The sequence below is a fragment of the Globicephala melas genome, chromosome 19 (assembly GCF_963455315.2).
Source record: "Globicephala melas chromosome 19, mGloMel1.2, whole genome shotgun sequence".
Taxonomy (NCBI): Eukaryota; Metazoa; Chordata; class Mammalia; order Artiodactyla; family Delphinidae; genus Globicephala; species Globicephala melas.
The window spans coordinates 9,374,357-9,395,105 of record NC_083332.1 but is presented as its reverse complement, the minus strand read 5'-3'; the positions used below and the strand labels follow the sequence as shown (position 1 = coordinate 9,395,105).

Genomic DNA, 20,749 nt, shown 5'->3' with positions numbered 1-20,749 from the left:
ACTAATAATTCTTTCTTTTCCCCTCTTTGCAGATGTGGAATTCCAGCAAGCACTTGTGTTTCCCTGAACAGCCCAGGACCAACTTCCTGGGTCCCAGGAACAGGTAAGTGTTTCCCCGGCCCACCTCCCTCACAGCTCCAGCCACTCTGGTTGAATAATAGTAACAGTAGTGTTTACTGAGCATTTACTAGTTTGCCAGACTTTTTGCTAAGGCTTTTGTTTGTATAAAATCCTTTAATCCTTACAACAACTCCACGAGGAAGTAGGTGCGAATATTACCGCCATTTCAAGATGAGAGAACTCTGAGGTAGTTGGCAAAGATCATCTCTAAGCCCTTGCAGGTTTTGACATCCTGATTTTCTTAAATGCCCTTCCTTCCTTTCTTTAATTCACATATTCATTTTGCCATCAAGCACCTACCAAGTGTCAGGAATCGTACAGAGGGGATTTTCCTAGCAGATTGAGGGTTGGATCAGATTTCTCCCTTCCTCCAAAGTCTGGATAAAGAAGAGAGCCAGAGTTCATCTTATTCCCCACTGTCTTCCCCAGTGACTTCCCGCCCACCTATGTCTTCATTTATTAACTCCAAAAATAAGTGTCTGCTTTGTTCAGGTTCTCTACTTAGGTACTGTGCTCAGAAGGGGCAAATGAAGAAAATGAAGAATGCCTCTCTCGCTTGCCTTTTCCTCCTGGAATTCCAGAGGTCACCAACAATGCATTCTCTTTCCCCCCTTTCTAGATGTGGGGTCTCTCTTAGTTGCAATTAACAGAAACCTAGCTAAAACTGGCTTACGCGTAAAAGGGGATTTATTGGATCCTTTAAACAAAAAATTCCGGGGCATCAGGCTTGGCTGGTTCTAGTTGAGGAGTTAAATGATGTGGCCAGGGATCTGCCTCTCTTTGCTCTGCTCTTGTCTGTGTTGGCTCTCCATTGGTGAGGGCAAGATGGCTCCCAGCCACTCCAGGTCCATATCCTGCCAACTTGACAAGCCTAGCAGAGAGTCTCTTTCCAAGATCCGTTGACTCTGATTGGTCAAGCCTAGGTTACAACCGCAGTCCTGAATCAATCACTTGACTTCTTGGCTAGACCTTGCTTCAGTGCTCCCTAGTGGAAGGGGAGGTTGGGGTCAGCTTCTCTGAACCATATGGACTGAGAGTGGGGAGGGATCATTCCCCAAAGGAAACTATTACCAGAAAAGGGAGGAATTGGATGTCGGTCAACCAAAAACAACAGTTTTATCAACAGTAGTCATCCAGTACAATACCCTCACCCCATTCTCCAACATCCCTTATCCCTAAATCGTTCCAACAAATGACTGTCTACCTTCTGTCTTGAACTAACATTTCGTGAGCGCTCCCTATGTGCTAAACACCTTCTGGACAAGATCACACTTTCCAGCCACCTCCATTTTGTAAATGAATTATAAACAGGCTCAGAGAGATGAAAGCACTTGCCCAAAGTCACACAGCAAATGGCAGAGCTGGGATTTCAACCAGATCTGTTTGCTTCAAAAGCTGAACCTTGTAACCAACTATTATGCTGCTTCTTGGGACTGCCCCCTGCTTTGTCCCACTTCGGGACAGCTCCTACTCTTAAGTTCCTGCACATGTTAAAGCAAATTAGGGTCTGGGCCTTGGTTTTCCCATAGCTAATGTGAGAAATTTGGACTGGCTCTTGATTAAGGCTTCTTCCAGCTCCTGCATTAAAAACACATTAAGGGACTTCCCTGGTGGTGCAGTGGTTAAGGCTCTGTGCTCCCAATGCAGTGGACCTGGGTTCAATCGCTGGTCAGGGAACTAGATCCCACAGGCCGCAACTAAGAGTTTGCATGCCACAACTAAGGAGCTGGCAAGCTGCAACTAAGGAGACCACGTGCCACAAAAGACCCAGAGCAACCAAATAAATAAATAAAATATTTTAAAAAACACATTAAAAATTATAGTTTATGACAGCACTGGTATAAATATGAATATAATCCAAGTTGAATTATATTCATTTATTTCTCTTCTGGTTTTAAAAGAAATTAAAACATTCGCAAAGCCCCTAAAAGTAGCACCAGCCCTAGGCACTGTGCTTACGCTACCTGATGGATAAGTCAGTCCGGGATATAACAATAAATAAAAGAGACAGGGCTTCCCTGGTGGCTCAGTGGTTGGGAGTCCATCTGCCGATGCGGGGGACGCGGGTTTGTGCCGTGGAGCGGCTGGGCCCGTGAGCCATGGCCGCTGGGCCTGAGCATCCGGAGCCTGTGCTCCGCGGCGGGAGAGGCCACGGCGGTGGGAGGCCTGCGTACTGCAAAAAAAAAAAAGAGACAAAAATCCCTCTCCTTATGTTTATATTTATAAGAAAGAAAGAGAGAGAGAGAGAAGGAGAGGAAGGAAGGAAGGGAGGGAGGGAGGAAGGAAGGAAAGAAGGAAGGGAAGGAAGAAAGCAAGAAAGATTTCAGATGCTGATAAAGGATATGGGGATGTGACCAAGAATGTGCTTATTTAGATCAGGTAGTCAGGAAAGGCCTCTAGGGAGATTACATTTAAGCTAAGCGCGGAATGGCAAGAAATCAGCCGTGTAAAAATCGGGGCAAAAGAACATTCCAGGTGGAGGCAATGGTAAAGGCCCTAAGGCAGAAATAAACTTGGCAGTTGAAAGAAGCAGAAAAAGACCCATGTGGCCGGAGCTGGCCTGTTCCCCACAGAATCAGAGGGCAGAGCTGGGATTAGTGGGTGAAAATTAAACAGACTCTGAGGAAAGAACTTGGCTGAAACCAAAACCATCCAGCCAGGAAAGGAGCAGCCTTGAGAGCGAGTGCCCAGTTCCCTGAGGCCCCTGTGAGCAGAGCCCCAGGTCACACCTCTTCAGGACCGCTGCCCAAGAGCGGCCAAGATTTTGCATTTCCTAGTCACCCTTTTTCTCCCTCCAATTTTTTTTTTCTTTCCCCTGGAACTCCTGTGTTTGTGCAGAAGGCTCGCTCAGTGCTTTGCAAAACCCAGAGGAAACACCCAGGGACTAGTTGATATGAAACCCTTTTTCTCAAACATGGTCAAATAGCACCTTGAACTTAAATAGACCTGGGTACTTTTTCTTCCTGGCTTTCTGTGCTGTTTCTCTTTGGAGTTTCTAGGGAGTCCTCTAGAACAGCAGGAAAGTTCAATGCAGAAAATAAATATCAGGGCCAGGCAAGACGTTAGAGGTTAGCCTACGCAGTGTTTCTCCACGGACAGAAACACAGCACCCACCCTTGCCCCTCGAAATTATGGTTTCCATCAGGAAAGAACTAGAGACCAATTGGTGGTTTCGCTTTTCTTTCATTCCTTCATTCAGCTGACTAATACGTATAGTCTCCTGTACTCGTGGTGGTTCTGGGAGGGTGCACTAGAAATGCCATCCCCTGCAGAAAACACGTTAATGCTTCTCGTTGGGCTTCAGATAAAGGCAAAACTTCATACTGTGAGCCTGTAAGACCCATAAGACCCTGCGTCATCTGGCCCCTACCTCGTCCTCCAGCCTCATCTCACCCCACAGGACTCCTTGCTTTCTGTGCTCCAGACACTTCAGCTTTATTTCCTCTGACTGCTCCATGCTCCCTCTGTCTGAAACATTCCCTCTCCCCCTCCACTGCTGCAGCTCCACTCATCCTTCAGAGCAGCTTCTGGCCAGGTTTCCTTCCTCTGGAAAAACCTCATAGGTTAGATCAAAACCACCTATCACAAGTTTCCATAACACCGAGCAGCACCTCTCCTTTGTCCCCAGGAGGGACATGTGATTCATGCAGTCACAGAGCCCTGAGCTTAGAAGAGCCCAATGCTTGGTTTAATGCTCTGCTCTCACCATCTTGAAATTCGTCACTTTTTTTTTTGGCCAGGCCGTGCGGCTTGCGGGATTTTAGTTCCCGGACCAGGGACTGAAGCCGGGTCCTCAGCAGTGAAAGTGCGGCGTCCTAACCACTGGACCACCAGGGAATTCCCAGAATTCTTAATTTCTGAACAAGGGGACCCACAGTTTCATTTGCAATGCCCCCACCCCCAGCAAATTATACAGCTGGTTCTGGTCCTAGTTGCCATTTTATGTTTATTTGTGTGACAATTTGATGAATGACTTTATCCCCGACTGCATTGTAGGCTCTAGAAGGGGCTGTAGTTGTTTTATAGTCTTCTGTCCCTGTCACCGATCACACTTCCTGGCACATAGTAGGGGCTTAATAAGTAATTGCTGAATGAATGAGCGAGAACGATTCTTTCAGGACTTCAGAGTTGGGTTAGGGAGATAAGTGTCTCCCACACTGCTCCCCCATGTCCTCGAGGGCAGGACAGTGATTCCTCTCCCTTTCCACAGTGTCCAGCACAGGGCCTGGCAAAGAGGGGGTGCCAGTTCGTGGGTCTGAGTAGGAACCAAAGATACATCTGTAATCAAGGAAGTGTTTTGGGCTGGGCAGTGCTGCAGGTGACACAAAGTGTTGTGGACATTCAGAGTCGGGGAGAAAAACAAGGGAGGTTGGGGGAGGCTTCCTCCGGTGGCAGTTGAATCAGGCCCTGAAGGAAGGTGAGATAAGGTTTGGTGGAGACGAGGTGTTTGGGCCTTCCCAAAGAAGTAGCAGGAGTAGTGGCAGCGGTGTGTAATTTGGGAGAGAGACTCCAACGTCTTTGTGTCTCCATCCGTCAGGAGAGAGGGGTACAGGTGTGCGTACATGGATATATTATGAATTATGGATTCAGGGATTAGATCCTGGAAGTTCTGCATCTGCTCAGGAGTCAACTTCTTTCATGCCCTTATTTATTTAGTCATTCAGCAAATAGGCGATGACTTCCCGCAGTGTGCCAGACCCTGTTCTAGGTGCTGGAGATACAGCGGTGCCCCCTACTCAGCTCTCCCCCAACTGCAGGGACCAGAGAAATGCATGAGCACAGGGGCAGGGGGACCTGAGCAGAGATACCTCACCTGGCCTGTGGAGTTGGGGTCCATTGACGGGAGAGAACGAAAGGAAGTAAGAGATGAGACCAGAAGGGTCAGGCGGGCCAGGCCATGGGGGGCATTATAAGCCATGTTAAGTAAGGGTTTAAACTTGATCCTTCATAATGGGATGGCATTGAGAGGTTTGAAGTGCTTATTAAGTAACTGATGTATTCAGTCCTATTGGTAGCCCTCTGCCTCTGAAAGAATATCCTCATTCCTTTTGCACAGATGAGAAAACCATAGGCAGGTTTGTGTTTCAGAAAGATCACCGTGACTCTTGTAGAGAGTGTGGCTTGGAGGAAGCCAGATGGAAGGCTGGGAGAACTATGTCAGCACATGGACTAGGGCAGGAGCGAGGGGATGGAGAGAAGGGATTGGAGGAGGAATGGGCAAGATTTGGTGACGGATTGGACCAGGGGATGGGGGAGAGCGAGCAGTGCAGACAATGCCCAGGCTTCTGTCTTGGGTGCCTGGGGCAGGGAGCTTCTCTGAGCTGGGGAACACTGAGACAAGCGGTCTGGGGGGTCAGATGCCAAATTCCATTTCGGATGTCCTAACCCACACCAGCTCTTGCCCCAAAACAGGAGGGCGAGTAAAAACCACACCAACAAACTGCAAGAGCTGGCATTGCTGCTGCCTGTGGCCCTGAGGACCAGTACCAAGAAGTTCACCAAGGTAAGGGGGCTGAAGGAGATGAGGTGGATTTGGGAGGCACATCTGAACATATCAGTGATCGGGTTGACCTCCCTTGTCCTAGGAAACCTAGACAGACCCACCCAGTGACAGCACTGACATGGCAATGGTCCTGACTGGGAATTTCTGGGAGTCTGTGATCCCATGACTAGAAGCCTGGGGGATTCTTTCCTGCAAAGGAGGCAGGGGGAATTGGGAGGGGAAAAATAGGCAAGGTGCCGGGTCAAGGTCATCCCTCTGGGGGTCACGCAGCCTGCATTTGAGCCCTCCAGCCCCACACCTGCAGAACTCTGGGCAGCTCGCTCAGGTTATCAGCCTCTCAAGCCTCAGGTTTCCCAGCTATAAAACAAGAAAAAAATAACTCCTCCTACTCAGCGATATTGTGAGACCAAAGTGACATGATAGCCATGACAGGGCCTGAATAAATGTCGGTTCCCTTTCCGGGTGCCTTCTTTTGTGACTTTGTGGGGATCGTCTCCATGAGGTAGGGATAAAGCTTCTCGGTGCCTCCCCAGTGGCCACTCAATAAATGTCTATAGTGCTGAGCTAACACTTGCTCCCAGGACGAACAACTTAATATGAGACTCAGAGATCTGGAAGGTTTGGTGTGATGTTTTCTTGCTATAGTTTCTCTCATTCAGTCCCTCATTCATTCATTCATCAGCCATTTATGGAAAGATTGTCAGATGTCAGAAGCTGTTCTGCCGGCAACAAGGGGAAGCAAAGAAATTTGAAACCCAGCCCTCCTCCTCTGAGAACTTAGAATCTGGTCAAGAAGATAAAGATTTAGGGACTTCCCAGGTGGTCCAGTGGTTAGGACTTGGTGCTTCCACTGCTGGGGCCCGGGTTCGATCCCTGGTTCAGGGAACTGGGACCCTGCAAGCTGTGTGGCACGGCCAGAAAGAAAAAAAAGAGGAAGATTTGAACGCACAATAACTGATCCAACCTAGAATATTATACTTGCCTTCAGAGAGGTTCAGGGCAGCGGGTGTTTGGGAGAGATTTGCCCGACCCTAACCCTATCCTTCTCCCTGCCAGCCACAGCCCATCCATCACCAGATCACGCTGCTTGTCTCTCCTAAATCCCTCTCAATTGTAGGTGCTTGTATCAGTTTCCTGTGGCTGCTCTAATAGATTACCACAAACTTAGTGGCTTAAAACAACACAACTTTGTTCTCTCAGAGTGCTGAGGTCAGAAATCCTAAATCAGTCCCACTGGACTAAAGTCACGGTGTCAGCAGGAGGGTCCAGGGGAGCATCCATTTCCTCTCCCTCTGCCAACTTCTAGAGGCCGCCTATGGTCCTTGGCTCACAGCCCCTTCCAAGCCAGCAGCGTAGCATCTTCTAGTCTCTCCTCTACCTCTGCTTTTGTCGTCATTCGCCTTCTCTGCCTTTGACCCTCCAACCTCCTGCTCATAAGGACGCTTGTGATTACACTGGGCCCACTCAGACAATCCAGAATAACCTCCCCATCTCAAGATCCTTAACTTCATCACATCTGCAAAGTCCCCTTTGTCACACATGGCAACATATTCACAGGTCCCGGGGACTAGGACGTGGATGCCTTTGGGGGAGGCATTATGCAGAGCACCACAGTGCTCAAAAAATATCTGGGGGATTTTGCCCTCTGTCCTCCAACATTTGAGTATCTGGTGTGCGTAGGCACTATGAGTTCTTGTCGGGCAAGGCAGAGATGATTGGGACACAGCCTCTGCCCTGGAGGAATGACAGTTGAGTCAGGGCACAGGCAGCATTTCATCACTGACTAGATGACCACATCTCTTCGTGGAATCCTCCCCAGGCCTCAGCCCACTTTCTTTACCATTGATTCTCTGCTGTCTTAATAATCCCACTTCTTCCCCGTCTTCATCCTCCCTTAAATTCATTCCTGGGCCCCCGGCTCCATGTACAACCAGTGTCCCACTCAGTCCCCAGCCTGCCTGACATGCATCATCACAGCTCGTCCAAGGGCTGTGTGACGTGCTCAGTCCACTGCTGAATAAACCGTGGGAGCTATTATGCGTTGTTTTGCCCGTGTTTGAGATTTAGGCCTCAGCTTAGGTCCGTGGTATCCTTCCTCACCATCCTGGCTGATTAAGTGCCCCTGCCCCATGTGGTCCGTGGCTTCCCATCCCTCTGACCATCACAGCCCTCTGCACATTACTGTGATTGTTTCCATTTCTCTGATTCCCTTTATCTTATTTTATTTTTGGCTGCATTGGGTCTTTGTTGCTGCGCGTGGGCTTTCTCTAGTTGCAGCGAACGGGGGCTACTCTTCGTTGCAGTGCGCGGGCTTCTCATTGCAGTGGCTTCTCTTGTTGCGGAGCATGGGCTTTAGGCACGTGAGCTTCAGTAGTTGTGGCGTGCGGGCTTAGTAGTTGTGGCTTGCGGGCTTAGTTGCTCCGCGGCATGTGGGGTCTTCCTGGGCCAGGGCTCGAACCCGTGTCCCTTCCATTGACAGGTGGATTCTTAACCACTGCGCCACCAGGGAAGTCCCTCTCTGACTCCCTTTAGATGAAGGGTTCTGCAAAGGTAAAAACCATAATAGATGAATCTCTGTCCCCAGCGCCCCAGGGCAGATAACAATAACAGTTGCTCCCCATTGACTGAGAGTTCTATGTGTCAGACAGTGGGTGCCAAGCTTCTTAGATACATTTTCTCTCTCTCTCTTTTTTTTTTTTGAGATGGCTACTTTATTTATTTATTGGACATGGCATGAGGCATGCAGGATCTCAGTTCCCCAACCAGAGATGGAACCCGCGCCCCCTGCAGTGGAAGCGCTGGAGTCTTAACCCCCGGACTGCCAGGGAAATCCCTACATTTTCTCATTTAATCCTCCCCGCAAGGCTTGTGAGATGAGTATGAGTATGCTCATTTTTTGGTTCGAGGAAACAGGAGCACAGAGGGGTCATATTGTCCAGAGAGGCACAGCTGGCTAATGGAAGAGTGAGTCAGATGTGTCTCATTCCAAAGGCCCACACCCTCCACCACTCTGTCACTCAATGCTCGATAGATGTTTGCTGAATGAATGAATGAATGAATTTCCCTCTGTTGAGACAGTTATAGTTTGCATCGATCTTACCTTCAGGAAGTCTCTGGGATTTGAACCTCTGGTGTAGCCCCTGAGCTAACCTTCCCAAAGTTTCAATTACCAAGCTTTCTTTCTGTCCTGAAATCTGAGTTGATGCCCAGTTGCCTTCTGCATAAAATCTTTGTGCTAGTAATAATAAGTGACACTTTATATTGCTTTACAGTTTACAGAGAATTAGCTTAGTGAATGCCCACCATGTGCCAAGCCTGGTGTTGGAGATACTAAGCTAAAAAGACAGGATTTGCTTTTGAAAAACTCATGGTCTATTTATACAAAGATAGAAAAGGTCTTTTTTTTTTTTTTAGTAAATTTATTTTATTTATTTATTCTTGGCTGCATTGGGTCTTCGTTGCTGTGCACAGGCTTTCTCTACTTGGGGAGAGCAGGGCTACTCTTCGTTGCGGTGAGCGGGCTTCTCATTGTGGTGGCTTCTCTCATTGTGGAGCACGGGCTCTAGGCACGTGGGCTTCAGTAGTTGCAGCACGCGGGCTCAGTAGTGTGGGTCGCGGGCTCAGGAGTTGTGGGTCACAGGCTCTGTAGTTGTGGGTCGCGGGCGCTAGAGCACAGGCTCAGTAGTTGTGACACACGGGCTTAGCTGCTCCGTGGCACTTGGGATCTTCCCGGACCAGGGCTCGAACCCGTGTCCCCTGCATTGGCAGGCGGATTCTCAACCACTGTGCCACCAGGGAAGCCCCCAAAGGTTTCTATTTAATCCCTTGAGAAGCCGATGAAGGTGTTCTTTCTCATCCAGATATCAACTAAGCATTTATTGGACAACTGATCTATCAGGCTCTGTGCTGGGCGATTTCACACACACTAATTTATTTCGTCCTAATGATAATCCTCTGAGGCTGAATGAATATCCTCGTTACCATTGCACAGATGAGAAAACCGAGGCCCAGAGAAGTAAAATGACCCGCTCCCAGTGCACAGCCAGTAAGTGGCAGGTTGGAGCCAGGCCCCAAACCAATAATCTCTTGGCTGTGTCACGTTATTCCTTAGTTAGATTATAGCTTCCTTCCCTGGATCAGGTTAAATAAGTTCAGTGACTGTATTATATTTTATGGAACGATTTCACATAAGTCACCTCATGAGACCATCCTTTTTTAAAATTAATTTTTATTGGAGTATAGTTGATTTACAATGTTGCGTTAGTTTCTGCTGTACAGCACAGTGAATCAGTTATACATATACATATATCCATTCTTTTAGATTCTTTTCCCATAAAGGCCATTACAGAGCATTGAGTAGAGTCCCCTGTGCTATACAGTTGGTCCTTATTAGTTATCTACTTTATATATAGTAGTGTGTATATGTCAGTCCCAGTCTCCCAATGTATCCCCCACCCCCCCAGACCATGTTTCCTGATTTGGGGTTGGAAGATTCCTGCTAACGGTTTTGTTGTTATTCTGGGGATCCAGTTCAATCCAAAAAATATTTATGGGTGTTCTTCCTTCACCAGGCTAACTCCTTTCAGTCTTCAGTTTAAATGCTGCCACTTCAGAGAGGCCTTTCTGGACACCCAAGTCTAATTTCAGAGTCACCTGTTATGCTCTTTTATTCATAATGCTTATCACACACTTGATCATTTTTTATGAATTATGAGTTTATTAAGGTCCGCTGCCCTCCCTGGATTGTAAGTTCCATGAAGGCAAACAAAAGTATGTCTAGTTCACCCCTCCACATGGCTCTTAGTGGGTAGTATCTTTTTTAGCTTAGTGTCTCCAATACCGGCCCAGCCGGTATCTGGTGGCCGGTTGGGGGATGCCCGCTGATGCTGTGGGGAAGAGGCGTTCCTTCAGTGATAACTGACTAAGTCACCTCTCGATTCTGTGTGCTTGGGATCCAGAAATCAATTAGCTACAGTCTCTACCCTCAGCCAGTTCAAGGTCAATGGGAGAGAATGATACCTAAACAGATAATTATAAAACACTGTGGCAAGTGCCTTGGTGGAAACAGGCCCAGGGTTTTACAAGAATGCAGAGGAGGGACATCTGACCCAGCCTGGGTGAGGGGTCAGGAGGGCAGGAAAGCTTCCAGAAGGGGAGAACACTGTGCTGAGGCTCAAAGGAGGAGAAGCCAGGGAGGGAGTCTGTGGGGAGAAGAGGAGGGCTTTGAGTGTGCCAAGGGCCAGGGGTGGGAAGCTGAGCAGTGTGTGTCCCCAAAACTGGACCAGGAGGTGAGCAGGCCTGGGTTCAGATCCCAGCTCTGCCACTTCCTCTCTGTAACCCAGCAAGTCCCTTTAACGCTCTGGGCCTCCGTTTCCTTAGCTGTAACCGCCGGCTTACTGGGCCACAGTGAGGACTAAAGAGCAGAATAGGAACCTCTCTGCCAATGGGGGGATTGTTGGGGCAGGGTCCCCGGTCCCCAGCAGCCTCACATCATCTCAGGCCCCTGCTCAACCCTGTCTTTCTTTTGGGGGCAGAAGGAGATTCTGCTGCACGTCCTGTACTACATTCACTACCTCCAGAGAAAAATCGATGCGGCCAAGGCCTTGCTCGAATTCCACACCACCGATGGGAACGGTGGACTGGGGGGTAAGTAAGTTCAGCCGACGTTTCCCAGCGCCTGCTACGTGCCAAGCATTGTCCTGGCTGTCAGGGACGCTGAGTGACTTAGACTGGTCCAGTCCTTCCTGGATCTCACAGCCTGTCTCACGGGACAAGTCAGAGGGATGTCCAAAGTGCTGTGACCCCAGAGGAGGGTGTCTGGGAAGACTGTGGTGGGAGGGGCCTCGGAGCTGGGCCTTCGAGGACAGGGAAGGGGGAACCATGCCAGGCAGAAGAAGCAAGGTGAACAAGAGTCTGAAGGCACGAGAAGACACCTGTGGGACGTCCGGGGACAGGCAAGCAGTTGGGTGTGACTGGAGGGGTTGTGTAGCACCCAGATGATGTGCGCAGACTCCTGAGCCAGGTCCCAACTCAGGCACAGTCCTATCAGCTTCTGATAGGGACGTGGGATTCCAGAAACCTGCGGGTGACCTACACTGCTCTGTGCCTCAGTTTCCTCACCTGCAAAATGGACCCATACCCCCTTTCTGTGTTTGTTGTGAGGATTTAATGAGTTAATACATGTAAAGGGTGCTGTAACACGGCGCCTGGAACAAGCCAGTCATCCCATGCCGTGTGTGCCGGCTGCTGTGGTTACTGGTGGGAGGAATACACGGGCAAGAGGGGTAGGAGATGAGGCAGGGACGAGATTCTGAAGGGCCTCAAGCGCCTGGCGGAGGAGGGAGATGAAGAAGATGAGAATGACTGAAGGCCTTTAAACCAGAGGAAAGCCATGATCAGAGTTTCTTTGAGGAAGAGGTGCCTGACATCTAGCGTGGGGACTTGATATTAAGTAAGAAGCTGGAGTGGGGGAGATGAGTGAAGATACTTTTAGGGGTGATCTGGATGGGAGATGATGAGGCCAATGTAGCACCGTAGCTGAGGGTGTAGACAGAAGTAGGTAAATTTGGGAGTATTTTTTTTTGGCCATGCCGCACAGCATGCGGGATCTTAGTTCCCCGACCAGGGGTCGAACCCATACCTCCAGCCTTGGGAGTGCAGAGTCTTAACCACTGGACCGCCAGGGAAGTCCTTGGGAGACGTTAATGAGGAAGAGTTGAGAGGCCCCAGGCCACCCAGGGTGGGTGCTGGAGCCCCTACCATCTTGAGGAGGCTGGAGGAAGAACTGATTTGGGAGGCGGAAGACGGGGAAGCATCTGGGAGGTGCTGGGTCTGTCTTTCCTCTCAGCCGAGGACAACTGAGTTCTCGCCTGTACTTCTGCCGCCTGGCTACACAACCTCAGCCAGGTCCCATCTCCTCCCGGGACCTCAGTTTCCCCATTTGTAAAGTCAGTCTGGGGACCGTGGCAGCCTCCCTGCTCCCTGTCCATCATGAAGTGCTGTCCAGAGGCAGCATTCAGGATGGATAAGGGTGAGGGCATCTGACCTGCCTCATTCTCCGTCCTGCGCAGGGCTGGGTTGGAAGCAGGCCGCAGGCCCAGCAAAGTGGAGACACTCCACCCCGTCCAGCACCCCACACTCTCACGAGTCCCATCTTTGGGGAGGCTGCCAGAAACCTCGGAAGAAGAAGCCGGCCCAAGCATCAGGTACAAGCCGTCAGTGGGGACAGAAGAGGGTGCAGGGGTTAGATGGGAGCGGGGCTCCTTCTCCAGGACCGTCCCCACTCCCGGGAGGCCCAGTCGGCAATCCTGAACCCTTGACAAGGCTCTGGATTCAGATGTGCCTGGGTTCAGCTGTGGTGCCTCCTCTTCCTAGCTCTGAGGCCTGGGGGTGGGTCACTCTTCTCCTGTGAGCCTCAGCTTCCTGGTCTGGAAATTGGAGGGCCTGCCACGGGGTGGCCCTCAGATAAGGAGCCAGGCGCATGCCGCTCAAGCAGTGCTTAAGTGATGGGGCACATGGCCAGTGCCCAGGAATGGAAGCTGCTGTCAGCATTTATCATCCCTCTGCCCAGTCATCCATCCCCAGGCCAGGGCAGCAGGGAGTGTGGGGTGACAGAAGGACCCCAGTGAGGGAGGCAAGTGTCCCAGGTCCCACCTCAGCCTTGCTACTAACACTACCTGTCCCTTCCCCTTTTCGAGCCTCCGTTTCCACGTCCTTAAAAAGGGAGTTGGACCTAATCAATGATTTCCAGCTCTGGCTGCACATCTGAATCACTGGGGTGCTTTTAAAAATGCCCATTACCTGTGCCTCACACCCAGAAAGTCGGGCCTCAGTGATCTGGGTGGAACCTGGGCATCAGTATTTTCAGAGCTCGCAAGGTGATTCTAACTTGTGGGCAGGGGAAGGGGGTGTCCGACTAGGTGGTCTTTAACTGAGGATCTGGGCCTCTCCGGGAAGGACTGAGTGACCAGGCCAGACAAAGCTTTGAAGCAGGTTATTGGGCCCAGAGCAAAGACCCCCACCTCAGCCACTCTCCGGTGACAGTCAGGCCCCCAGCCCTGTCTGACGCCATCTCTCTGCTCTCCCAGAACGCCAGACCCGGGCCCAGAACCCTCGTCGCTGTCTGGCCCTGGACCAGCCTAAGAAGCAGGTGACCCCATCCCCAGACCAGAGAGGAGGAAACATGGTGGCGACCATCACCCCTCCAAGATGCCTCGACTCCTGCAGTCACCCCAAGGCTGTGTCATCCCCGTCTCAAGGTGACAGAAAGGGAGGAAGATCCTGGCTGACACTGCTGCATATGGCTGAGAACAGTGTCCACTGTGACATCTCAAGTTGGTGTCTTTCCTCTCCACTAACTTAACCACTCGTTTATATACCACTTGTCAGGCACCCTCGATGTCCCAGGCACAGTCCTAGTCGCCAGGGATTCTACAATGGACAAGAGAGACGCTGTGTCGCAGCCTCTTTCCAAGTTTCCTTTTCCCTTCAGGCTCTGTTGGGGGTGTAAGCAGGGGTCAGGGTCACAGAACTGGAGGCAAGAGCAGGGCCGCCTCGTGAGCCTTCCTTCACTTGAAGCAGCCAAACGCTCTTGTGAGTCCCCATCCCTTTGCCAGCTTGCAAAGTTGTGACACCCCCAGGAGGTACGGGCGCGACTGGAAGGCGAGGCCTCAGGTCATCCTATTCCTCTGTCTGTTCCTTCAGCCTTTCCTCCCAGAGCATCTCCTCTGGGCCAGGCCACGTGAGCGGTGCCGGTGACAGTCCAGTGAAGAAATCCCACGCTCTCACTTCCTGGGGTCGCCCAGGAGGCTGTGGGAGCCCCAAGGAGGCGCCTGACCCACCTGGGGAAGGAGGGTGTCCCAGATCTTGAGCTAATCTTGTGACCTTGGGCCAGTTACTTGATATCTCAATGCCTCAGTTTATTTAACTGTAAATGGCTATTATAAAAACCGTACCCTTTGGTAAAGGGCTACCGAGTAGTATGTAAAACTTAAGATTAAAACCGTGCTGCCTTGGTGAGCACTATATACTTGTTTGCTCTCATCATCTTCATCATCATCATTCTGCTTAAGGATTTTATCTTCCTTACAGCTTTTGATAGGGCCGTGGGATTCCAGAAACCTGCAGGTGATTCAGGGAGCCCCCAAACCTCACACAGAGGCCCCAGAGCCTGAGGTTTTGGCTGGGATGGGGGGAGGGATAGGCTGTGGCATACCCCAGCACCTCTCCGTCCCTGCCTCTGTGAGTCCCAGGATTTGGGCCAGACACAGGAGTGACCATCCTGACTTGCCCCCCCCCCCCACCCCGTAGGCTGCTGTTGCAAAAACAGTGCCCAGGATGCGGGGCCTTACCCTGCCTTCGAGGCCCAGCAACGGGTTGAGAGGATCCATTTTCTCAACAGGACCCAGCCCCGTCCCAGGTAAGGGAAGCCCAGGGATGTGAGTGGAAGAAGCTGAGGCGTTTGGTGGGATTGGCTAAGGCTTGGTGAGAAATGGGGTCAATCACCACCCTCGACTGGTATCTGTGGAGTGAGCACCTCTGAGGGCCTAGCTTTGCGTCAGGCATCATGAGCTCGAGGGAAAGCCTTGCTTCCTACGTGTTGACCAGGGCCGCATCCTCTCCCTGCCTCCCGTCCCGCCCTCTACCCTGTCCCCAGTAGTCACCTGCATGGCTTTTCTAACACACAAGACCTTGATCATGTCAGTTTTTGGCTTTAAGCTATTCCCTCCTGTTGGGTAGAGCCCAGATATCTTAATTAGCATTTGAGACACTCTCTGGTCCCAGCTCACCTTGCCAGCCCCCTTTCCTGCTCCTCAACTGCAAACCTTACCCTTAACACCACCAAATATTTGCCACTCCCTGCAGGAGCCAGGCCCGTGTCCCCCTGGGCTTCTCACCCTTTGTTCCCTCTTCCTGGAAGCTTGATCCCTTCGTCCACCTGGAAAACTACCCATCCTTTAAGCTTAGCTCAGCTCGGTCCTCCCTCCTGCCCTGCCCACCCTCTGTGTCCTCCTCAAAGCCCCATCACAGCTCTGCCCCCGTGTAGTCAGCTCTGATTACAGCTGGCCTCTCCTTATAAGCCCTGAAGCTCCTTGAGGGCGGGCACCCCCCAGCGGCCGGCACGGAGAGATCCCTGTCTTAGTCCACAGTGGGTGACACTGAGACACCCAAAGGGGAAAGGGCTCGCCCCAGGGCCCACGGTGTCTCCAGCCCGGGACTCCAGGTCTGCCTCTTCAATTCCTTCTCTTGCAGGCAGAAGCTGGTGTTGTGCAATTACAGCGAGGAGGTGGACAAGGAGTCCCCAGATGCTGACCCTTGGCTTCCTGCCTGGACCCCAAAGGGCAGCGCCCATGGTGACTGAAGCTCTGTCTGTCCTCCTTGTAGCCTGGAGTGGGGTCTTCTTGGTACCTTCCTTCTGAGGATGTCTGTGGAAGGGGGGAGAGCGGGAAAGGGATGGATGTCCGCTAAGCACAGGGATGGCAACACACAGCCTGCCCACTGTCCCTGAGCCATCAGTTGCCATGGAAGACGTTGCTGATCAATCATTACTCTTTCTGTTGATCCCAGACACTGCCTCAGAATCTTTCTTAACACAGAGCTCCAGATAGCTAAAGTCAGTCTATTGGATCTGGCACATCATGATATTGATTTTTTTCCTGGCCATTCCTAACAAGACGCCAGGCACCGTGCCTCTTAATTTCCTCTTCCAAGCACTCACCACAAGGAACTGACAGTCACCTTTCCCCAGTGTCTGGCACCATCTGCTCAAAGCCAGCTGCTGTGCTGGGGAAGAGGGCAACCTCTGACACACCCTCGAGCCTGATATTTCCTTTTCAGGGAGCCCACTCGCCTTGGGGACTCCCCAGATTGACAACTGGAATGCGACAGGCCACCGGAGCGAGATCCTAGGGCTCAGCCCCTCCCTCTTCAGCTCCCCGGCGAAACTGCAGCCAGAACAGATCCTGGAGGATGGCGCCAAGCACCTGACCCAAGGTGAGCACCTTGGTTCATTCAGAAAAAACACCTGCAGTGACACCCACCAAGTGTGCAGCCCTGTGCTGGCAGTGCTGGATAACCAGGGATGAATCCCATCCCAGCCCTCAAGGAGCCCACAGCCTGGTGGGGAGCAGCCCCAGGCCAGCGTGGCGCGTGGAAGGCTCCAGGAGCCTGGAATAGGGACCCACTCACTCTGCCCAGGTTGGTGGTTCCCCACGGGAGCTGGCCTGTGAGCCGGATTTGGACTTGGGGCAGAAGATCCCAAAGCCAAAGCCAGAGAAGGGCACTCCGGCTAGCAGGGGCGGCGGGACAGGCACGGTGCCCTGAGAGAGGCGTTCCCGCCCCAGCCACCCCTCTGGCCTCCCTCCCCGCCCCCGACAGCTCTCTTTGAAGAAGTATTCTTAGATCCTGCGTCTTCGCCTTCCGCCTGCACGCTTGAGGGACTACAGAAGAAGGTAGGTGTCTGCCCATGCATCTGTCCACACACACGTCCATCCTTCTCTCCACCTGCTTGATCCACTCATCCGTCCCCTCGACCTTTCAGCTCCTCCCCCACTCACCTGTCCATCCATCATGCTTCTCCTCATCCTTCCAGAGACTCACCCACCATCTGTGCCCTCACCTGCCTGCCCATCCTTTGAACACTCCCTGCTGGCCACCAGGCACCCTGCTCTGTGCTGGGCCCTTAGAATGAACCAGACACAAAGGATAAAAGCTGAAAGCTGCCAGGTGCCCAGAAAAGACCCCACATAATTTTATGACTGCTCTATGAGTCAGGCTCTCTTGTGAACCCATTTGACAGATGAGGAAATTGAAAACAGCCGGTGACCCCCAGGATCCTCAGTTGGAAAGAGCCTCCTTCCCAGGCCCCCGGGCTGATTTCTGTAGCACCGTCTGCTCCAGCAGTTCAACGTCTGACTGCCAGAGGGGCAGCCCCAGCTCCGGTCCCCAGTGTGTGGCCCCCTCCAGTGTGTGGGAAGGTGGCCCCCTGCCTCAATGAATAGCTGAATCTGCTGTAGAAACAAAAATAGACACCTTTAGCGGAGCTCTTGGAAGTGCAGCCACTGCACCAAGTGCCTCTCGGCCTTGCAGAGGATGTGTAGTGACACCATCTGTGCATGAAACTGAAGCTCAGAGGAGCTAAGACTTGCCCGGGGCATCACAGCTACTTTGCAAGGTGGTAAACTGATGGGATTGAGAGAGAGTGCCCCAGAATAGGAGGCAGAAGACCCCCATCCACCTCCTCTCCAACCCCCTGTGGGAACTGGGGAAACTTAGCTTGAATTTCTGAGGAGGCATCTGGAGGCTGTTTTGAGCCTGAGCTGTTTGTGATGATGCTCGTGTGACCTCCTAGGAAAGCAGTGAGTGGGGACCATGAAGGGACAGCACTGTCCCCCTCCGTCTCCTCCCAACTTTCTCCTTCACCCCCCAGGACACACCCCCTGAGGCCCCCGAAGACCTTCCCGACTCCCTCAGCCGGTGCCAGTCCTTGGTCTCGCTGGACCACTGCTACCTGTCGCTGTGTGAGAACAGCAAGGAGCTGTGCAGCCCCAGCTCGGAGGACACGGACACAGACTCGGTGTGGAGGCAGCAGGAGGTGAGGGAGACAGAAAGCCATCCGCCTGGTCAGTCCGCGTCTCCTGCCTGCCGTCACCTCTCTGTCTCCCACCCAGGATGTTCAGGCCGACCTCGAGGGCCTGCAGTCCTCCAGCGATGAGGATGAGAGTTATACGTGGACCCCCACCCAGCGGGCCTCAGCCCTGCCCGCAGCCGGAAGGAAGGGCAGGGCGGGCAGGGGCCTTGTGAAGCCCAATGAGAGCAAGCAAACCCCCTGCCCCACCCAGATGAAGAAGAAGTGTGTCAACGGCTTCATCATGTTCTGCAGGATGAACCGGAAGCAGTACATCAGGTGGGAGGGCGTCCTCTTCAGCCCTGATTGGGGCCCTACCTCACTGTCCATCCACCGGCAGAGCAGGCCACCCACTGCTGCCGACACATTCCTCAGCCACGCTCTCCCGGCCTCCCCCGGCCCCGTGGCACTGGTCAGGGCCCGTGCACTGCAAGCAGTGAAACTCAGCTCAGACTTAGGAAAAATAGGAAACTAACTGGCTTGAATTAATTAATATAATGAACTAATTAATATAATTAAATTAACCTGAAAAAAGAGGAGCCACCTTCAGACGTGGTTGGTCCTTGGGCTCAAGGGACACTGCCCGGGCTCCTGTCCCCCTCCACTCCGCGCTCTGGGTTGGCTTTGTGCTCCATCACGCTGGGCTGGGCTGGGGCAGGCTCTCCCGCAGGAGCTCCAGGCTCGTGTCCTGTCTCCCGCCCCAGCAACCCTGTGGGAGGAGTGCTCCTCGTTTCTAAGATTTTAAGCAAAAGTTCTTGGGGCCGACTTGACATGATCTATCAGGCACCTAGCCCTGAACCGATCTTGCCAGTCTGCAGCCTCCGTGGAGAAGAGGTGGTGCTGGTATTGGAGCGGCGGATACAGGTCCCAGGACACAGGGTGGCCCCTTTCCAACCACCATTTAGTCCAGCTCCCTTCAGGGGGTGCGAAAGGAGGCATCTTTCAGGGCAACACGGAAAGATCCGAGTTCTCAGCTTTGGAAAGCTGTGGCTCTGAGAGGGCCAGGGACCCTTGTGTGGTCACACCGTTGGCCTTCGCCCAAGCCAGGCGAGGCTACAGGCCTCTCCTCACCTCCTCCTCCCTCCTGCCCCAGAGCCTGCCCTGGGACCGCATCCACGACTGCCACCAAGGAGCTGGCCCACCTCTGGCGGATGATGACCCTGCAGGAGCGGAGACCATATTGGTGAGCAGCCCCTGCCCAGAAGGTGTGGGTGGCAGAGGCGAGGCCCCTGCTTCTCATCCTGCTCTGATTTTCAGAGCCTTGAGCTCTGTGATGTTGGAAACAGGTTGGGAGTTTCCTCGGGCAGGAGATTTGGGTGTCACGAGCTCTTATGAAAGAGTTGGGGTGACAGAAGCAGAGCGGCACTCTACCCCTGGCTGTAACTTCGAAGGGCAAACAGCTTAATTCTGGATTTGGACCCCACTGCCCTAAATTTCCTTTGCCCTCTCTGCCACAGGGAGTTTCTCAGAGCAGAAAGCTGGGTCTTAACTTCCCTGTCGCTTGGTCTTCTTCTTCTCTTCCCCTCTTGATGCCCCGTCCCCCCTGAAACCCTCTCCTCTCCACCTGCCCAGCTTGCAACTGGCCCCAGAAACACACGTGCACGTGTGCAGATGGTGACAGGTCCTCACGGGAGCCAGTGGCTCCCCCGCTGGGGCCAAATAAAGCCCTGGACGCCCCCTCAGCCCAGGCCCTGGTCACTGCTGGGGCCAGAGCACTGAGGGTGGGACAGAGATGGTCGGGAGGCGACCGAGGAATCCTGCCCATCCTGCCACCTCTCTCCCAGCACCAAAGCGCGCAGGTTCAGTCGCCGGCACAACCGGATCGTGAAGAAGGTCAGCTCCAGCAGCGAGGACGAGGACTGGGAGACCCCCAAGCCCTTCTACCAGCTGCTGGCTGAGAAGGCCCGCCGCCGCTATACCGCGCGTGAGGGCAGCCTCACTCCCTCCGCCACTGCCTCGCAGCTCCTGCAGCCGTGGTCTGAAACGAGGCGCCGGTGGTGAAGAGGTTGTCTCGTCCTGGGCATCGCCGCCGCTAGTGCAGAGCCCCTCAGTCAGGCACCCCCAAGTTGGGAGGCGGCTATTTATTGACCCCAGTGCTTTGTGCGTTTGCCTTGATACGGGGCAGCCAGAACTTCTCCCGCCCGGGGTAGCAGGCGTCTCACAGCCCCTTTCAAGCCTGGCCTGGCCTATCAGAGGAGCCGCAGGTGGGGAGGAAGGACCCTCCCCACCCCCAACAATGAAATGCAAGGAGGTGCAGTTGCCCTCTGCCTGTCCTTTGCCCAGCCCAGAATCAAATGCTTTCACCCAGTTGTACCTCACTCTATGCCTCCGGCCCTGTTCTATTTATAGTTCTATTTATAGATTATTTATTGTTTTTAACTAAATAAAGTGGAAACTGTTACCAGCAAGAGACAGGGCCGGGCCCCTGGTCTCCTGCTTTCTCAGCTCTGCTCACGGCAGGCACCTTCCCAAGCAGCACCACAAATCTGACCTCCAACCCT

The 20,749-nt window shown here is 52.7% G+C and overlaps 1 protein-coding gene across 1 annotated transcript; it reads left to right on the top strand.

Annotated features, from left to right (window-relative positions):
• The first annotated feature begins 32 nt into the window (after positions 1-32).
• On the top strand, positions 33-20,249 carry MEIOSIN (meiosis initiator). The gene is made up of 14 exons (XM_030873867.2): positions 33-103; positions 5,533-5,623; positions 11,158-11,269; positions 12,694-12,828; positions 13,711-13,956; positions 14,714-14,749; positions 14,933-15,041; positions 15,875-15,975; positions 16,460-16,615; positions 17,000-17,073; positions 18,051-18,215; positions 18,292-18,527; positions 19,342-19,431; positions 20,033-20,249. The coding sequence occupies exons 1-14, from the start codon at positions 33-35 to the stop codon at positions 20,247-20,249; spliced, it is 1,839 nt and encodes a 612-aa protein (XP_030729727.1).
• Positions 20,250-20,749: the final 500 nt, after the last annotated feature.

Excerpts from the sequence above, each read along its gene's own strand:
- MEIOSIN (XM_030873867.2), top strand. The coding sequence starts at position 33 with ATGTGGAATTCCAGCAAGCACTTGTGTTTCCCTGAACAGCCCAGGACC. Across the intron at positions 104-5,532 it reads TTCCTGGGTCCCAGGAACAG|GAGGGCGAGTAAAAACCACA; the intron begins GTAAGTGTTTCC and ends GCCCCAAAACAG. Across the intron at positions 14,750-14,932 it reads GGGATTCCAGAAACCTGCAG|GCTGCTGTTGCAAAAACAGT; the intron begins GTGATTCAGGGA and ends CCCACCCCGTAG.